This window comes from Lutjanus erythropterus, chromosome 16 (assembly GCF_056507025.1).
Source record: "Lutjanus erythropterus isolate fLutEry1 chromosome 16, fLutEry1.hap2, whole genome shotgun sequence".
Lineage (NCBI taxonomy): Eukaryota > Metazoa > Chordata > Actinopteri > Lutjaniformes > Lutjanidae > Lutjanus > Lutjanus erythropterus.
The window spans coordinates 27,821,845-27,827,844 of record NC_139332.1 but is presented as its reverse complement, the minus strand read 5'-3'; the positions used below and the strand labels follow the sequence as shown (position 1 = coordinate 27,827,844).

At 37.1% G+C, this 6,000-nt stretch overlaps 1 protein-coding gene across 1 annotated transcript in view; it reads right to left on the bottom strand.

Annotated features, from left to right (window-relative positions):
• Positions 1-3,247: 3,247 nt before the first annotated feature.
• The window catches only part of nfatc1 (nuclear factor of activated T cells 1), a 58,240-nt gene continuing 55,487 nt past the window's right edge, over positions 3,248-6,000 (bottom strand). The window contains exon 10 of the mRNA XM_084739367.1: positions 3,248-4,123. Within this exon, the coding sequence (XP_084595493.1) occupies positions 4,068-4,123 (56 nt within the window). The 3' untranslated portion in view covers positions 3,248-4,067. The remainder of the gene's footprint in view (positions 4,124-6,000) is intronic.

Sequence of the window (6,000 nt, the reverse complement as noted above, 5' to 3'; positions counted from 1 at the left end):
GACTTCTGGGACATGCCACGGGGCACTGGTGCGCCAAAAGTCGTGAGGAATTTTCTGCTGAAACAGATCCCTGGTTTAGATTAAAATTGTTTTATTATCTGACTTAAAATACAACAACTGCAACAGCTTTGCAATAAAAACACGCAGGGAACTATTAACTATTTAACAATGTAGAGGCACGCAGAGGCCAACTAATTTTCTAGCATGTACAGCAGTCAAGAGGTCACTTTACCATGTTTTATCCACTGGACATGCACTCTAGAGGAACCTTTGGCATCTTTTATCTACTACTACTATCTAGTAGCAATAGATAAATCTACTATTTACTCTAGTGGCATCCAAGAGGCCACTTTTGTAGTTAGTTCACCAGTGTGCTTATACTGTTCCTTTATACTGTCATATACAACCTACTGACCTGTGGTGAAATACTTCTAAAACAAACACTAATTCATTCTTCATCCTCCAAAAAAAGAGCCATAAGAATAATACACACATCCACTTAAAGAGAACCAACAAACACGCCGTTTATCAAGTTAAAAAGCACTAAAATTTGATTTGATTTGCTTGACTTCAAAATGGGTCAAATCATGTAACTTATAAGGCAAGAAATCGGCTGTTATCCAGAAGAGATAAAAAGATAAAATCTACAACAGTATCCAAAAGCTGTTTCAAATGAGAGAACGTCAACATGATTTGCAAGTAATTAATGTCTTCAAGACGGAGTTACTGAGAACCGATGCTTAAAGTCATGAGTATTGCAATCACAAGAGTAACTTTATGGAACAACTGTAGTGAGGACATGAAAACATGCACAACATTAAAAATAAATTTAGACAGATGGATATCGGATGGATAATCAGAGAGGGAACCGACACAGTAAGAGAGGGGACAGGAGGTGTAGGTTGATTTTGTTTTTTCTGTTTTAGTTTTTTATTCTAATCATTTGCTGTGATTTGAATATTATACTTTTGTTTGATCTGACTGATTTGAATAAGTTTTCTATGATGAACACTGGGTCAAAAAGCTAAAATATACATATTTAACATAAAAAAGTAAGTAAGTATTCGCTTATTGCAACTCCTGTTTGAACATGAGTAATCTATTTATGTTGTAAGTTTTCTGTTTTCTGACTTTACTGGTTATGTTTTAAGTTTATATTCTTTGCATGTTCAAAATAAAATAAAATCCAATTTGACAAAACACCCACTGACTGCTTTGGTGAACATTTTCAAAAGCACGATATACAGTTTTATATGATTTGATGTATTTTTATTTCTGTAGGACAAGAAAATCAATATACTGACTGATACTTTGTATGTAGGCTATCATGTAAAACCACGTGTATTAACATATGTAAAATCTGTGTAAGATATATTTAAAAAAAAAAAAAAAAAAAAGCAGGAAGCCACAGGCCCACAAGAACAAATGGAGCAAATGTTTATATATTTGAGAAGCTACAGTGGGTTTTTATTATTGTTGTTGTTCATATTATCCTAATCTGACACACCCAGTACAAATTGACTGATTACATATCCTATATATTATTATCCTATTATATTACATTAAAACACAAATCACTCCGTTGAAAGAGACGAAGGCTTATTTATTGACAAATACACAAAATAGATCACAAAGCAGAATTATGAGTTGTGACTAACAATAACCTCCTCAGTAAACATTTCAGTATGGCTTCTTCCATGCCCCTCAATTACAAGGATTAAGACTCATAAATACATATAAAACTGGGAACAAAGTCTGTAAGCCCGTTCAGTTTTGCTATAAGAGCGCAAACAAATTAGTAGATAAACCACAGTATGTAGGTAAGCATGTAAAAGAAGCTGTATGATAAACATGAATAAACAGAGCACATGCTAAGAGAATAAATATGAAAATACAAAAACAAACATTAAAGAATCTATATATTTGTATTGCAGTTCACCGTTGTTTAGTATTCTTTGGATTCTCGGTCACAACGGTGAATGTTTACATTCTTTGAGAGACTACCTGCATGTTGCATAGCTTCCAGGGAATAATGAAAGTCAAGCTTTGTCAAAACTGAGATGATTTCTTCTTTGATAAAAATCAAACCTGTAGCTGACAGTTTACTCCAAAGTTCATGTTATTTTCAAGTCAGTTATTTTAATTAAGAAAAAAAAAACACAATATGACTCATTATTCTGTGACTAAACACAGTTTTTCTACTGTAAGAGTGCAGAAAGACATACGAGGTTTGGGCAACTTATCATCTGGAAAGTTTAGCCATTTTTGCATGACCTTAAAAATGACACAAAATTGCTGCTTTAACGGAATAACTACAAGTAACACCACAGTTTTAGTGGTTAAGTGCATATTGTTGAATGTGAATACAGAAAATGTATCCTATTTTTTTTTTTTTTTAAATAATCTTAACTTAATTTGTTCAAATAAATGCCCCAACAGACATGTGAACCAAATATGATTTAAAGTGAGGCTTTGCAATTTCTGAAAGAAGAAATAACAAGTTCTTTCTTTTACAAATGAAAAGTTGGGTTCATGAGAAATTAAACACCCCTGATCGAGTCAGTACATTCAGGTGTTTTTGTTGCTACAGCCTCACCTGCTCTGGTATGACCAGTAGTTTTTGGTGGCTAAGCTAATGTTAGCAAACTTTTGATACATATTAGAGTATAACGGACACTGTTTAGTCAGTTTGCTGACTTTATGACCATTGACTTCACCTAAGTCCTGCCCCTTTTTTGCTCTGAACTCCAATAGCAGTTGAGCAAACTTGGTATCCCACAGAACCAACTTTCTCCTTTTCTATGTCTTGTACTTTGATCTGCTATGCGCTCGACTTTTATACATTGAAAATAAAACAAAATTTTGAAGATGATTAAAAGATACTGCTGGGTAGCTGATTAGCAAGCGAATCTAAACCTATCATTAGTTAGCTAGTTCCATTTGATAGCTAATGTTAGCGAAATCTTCATAAATTGTTAGCTAGCAAACTACATCCCAGAGCTACTAAAGATCTTGCAAGAGTGATCATTTCAACCCAAACCATGAACTTTCCTTCACCAAGCTGTTTTTTTGTCCATAAACCTAAAGATTTTAAGCACAGCACCCTAAAATTAAGATATACAGGCTAATTACTTTGTACAGTGTGCACAATGAAGAAACAAATCTCGTTAGAGTTTTGCAAATCAAGGTTTCCTTTCTAGACATGACCACAACTGATAGCTAATGTTAGCAAAATGCTAGCTAAATGTAGCTATATAGTCAGCTAGCATAAAATTATTTAACTTAGCAACCTCTTTTAATCTTCACATTTTGGTTTTCTTTTCAGCATAGACAAGCCTAACATATAGCATAAGTACAGAAAACAGCAGGGCCTAAAGCTGACTGAGGTTCCAAGCCTGCTCAACTGTTATTGGACGACAGAGAAAAAAGGGGGTGGGACTTATGAGAGGTCAGTTATCTATTTGTGCAACTGTTACACTGTCTTTTATCCCATAATTGCAATTTGGGGCCACAATAGCCATTATTCATTAAATCTTTAATTTAGAATTTGAAGTTGAACATGTGAAGCCAAACCCAGGCCACATTTTTCTGTTTCCAGTCAAAAAGGCACTTCTCTTCTCAAATTGTCTCTCTGTAAAGCCAGATATGCAAACTGAAGCACTACAGATACTGTATATACAAATTACATAACTCATAGGCACTGAAACATTTACAAACTGCAGCAAGAAAGACGTATAAAACTATTTTTGGTCCTCTAAAAGCGTATTTTGTCGTTGAGGCTGGGGATGGCAGGTTTGGTTGCTACATACTCAATTTACATGTCTTAAAAAAGTCAGTCATGTGATGTATTCCTTGGATAATTTCTGTGTAAAGGCATTTAATATGAAAAACAAGGCACACGTTGGACCCTGGTCATCTGGACAATAAATTTACATTTGTTCTCCTTGCATTTCCTTCTCCTGCTTCCTGCATGCTGTAGTCCAAGCATGGAAAAGCATAATGTCAAATTTTGTTTGGCGTTTCCCTTTGTTTTGGTTTCCTGGGTCAGTTTTGGTGGTGACGGGAAACTACGCATGGCTGTGGACGGAGATGCTTGACAGGTCGTTCCTGATGATCTCATTGACTGCAGAAGAAAAAAGAGAGAAAAGGACGGTCAGTATGTCAGACGCTTCTTCTGTGACCTCCATGGGAAGTAAAGCTAACATGCTGAGTGTGGGCGTGCACAGTATAATGTTGCATGTAATATCTATAAAAGCCTTGAAAACCTATTTTCTGAACTGGCTCATGCAGACATGAACATCAAATCTTTTCCTGGTTTCTGAAGACTTTTGGATACATTAAGCACTTGGAAGAAGTTAACCTTTAGAACTTTCTGGCAAAAGTCTTTCTGACAGAAAGCCTTTGTAACCTGTGGTTAACAGTCTATTTTAACCCAACCTAACCAAGTTGTTTTGTTGCCTATACTTAACCAAATGGTGACAGAAAATGGAACATTTTAAAAATAAAAAACAAACAAACTCCAACCCCACAGTCTCTTCTGGCAGAGAGCTTTTCTGAGCTTTCTTGAGCTTTTTCAAGTCTTGCCTTGGTTTTCAGGCTTTCAAAAATCTAGACCGTGGTTGGTGGCTGCCGATCCAAAGTGTCGTTATTTGACCCGGGAATAAGACTCAACAATCAACCAATTTCCTCTAAAAATGCTTACTGCACCTCTAAGTTTAGGTGAAACCTGTTTTCAGAAGCTTTAAATTACCTTGAACTTGCATAAATTGATATCTTGGCAGTGCAACAACTTGTAAATGCAACACTGACTTAACACTACAAAGGTGATTTGGCTAAAAATGTTAGCAAACAGTTGCTATTGTACACATCTAGCAGATGCCAGGGAAACATCTGGCTCTTTAGCTGCAAAATGCTCCACTATGTTCTCCAACTAGCCACTAACTGTGTCTGTTTACCATTTGGCAGCGGAGAGGCAGTGGGTTTATCAGTGATTTTTAGGCTGAAAATAGCTGCCCGGTGCTCCTGGAAATGACACTGATGAAATTAGTGAGAGCGAGGGGAACTGCAGAGTTGGGCGCTTCATCGCTATGAGTGACATCTTCCACATTACACATACTTTTTTCCATTGTTAAAATAAAAATATTCATTAGTGCATCTTTAAGGTGCTATTTTCAGCCACCGTGAGTACAATTCTCAGAGCCCTGCAGCACCTGTTATTTCCTCTGAGTCAACCTAATAGAATCACTCTATATCTGAGATCCCCAGACCTTTTTTTTTTTTTTATCAAGAGAGATGATGCAACCTCCTGCTGTCTCTAAAGGATCCAGGTGCACTTGTTTATCTGTTTTTATCAGCTGTGTTCTTTGGCTGACGGAGGCAGGGATGTACCAAGAGCTAAAGAAGAAGCTAAACCAGGATGATATATAGATATCAGTGCACTGATAACAGAGAAAAGGACAAATCACTAATTTTTTCTCTCACTAAAGGGGACTGAGATGATTCATTTTTCTTCAGCTTTTGCCGTTCTTATCTGTGAACTTGTTTATTACTTTTGAAGAGGTAGTCTGCACTGTTCCTCTCTATGTAATCAGCTTCTCACTTTTTTTTTCTTTTTTTTTTAAGCCTCCAGGTTCAGGATCAGGCCCCTCTCTCAGCTCTCACACGGATGAGAAATGTGCGAGGGGAAGGGGAACACCCTTGGAGCCGGCCCCCGAGAAGCCGAGCCAGCGGGCCGAGGGAGGAATTCCCTTTGACTGACTGGACGCTGGAAAAGCAGCCTGGAAACCTGAGATTCCCCCCTCCACACAATGGAATTGCGTTTTTTTAAACGTTTATTTTCATCGCAGGCAGCAGAGCAGCCCTTCCCTCGGTGACCCAGCACTGGCACAGCCGCTTCCACCAGAAACACCACTCACTTCCTATTATGAAAAGATGACGGGGTGTACGTGCCTCACAACAATTCTTTACACACACAAAAAAAACTTCTGTTTGGAAGTGTGC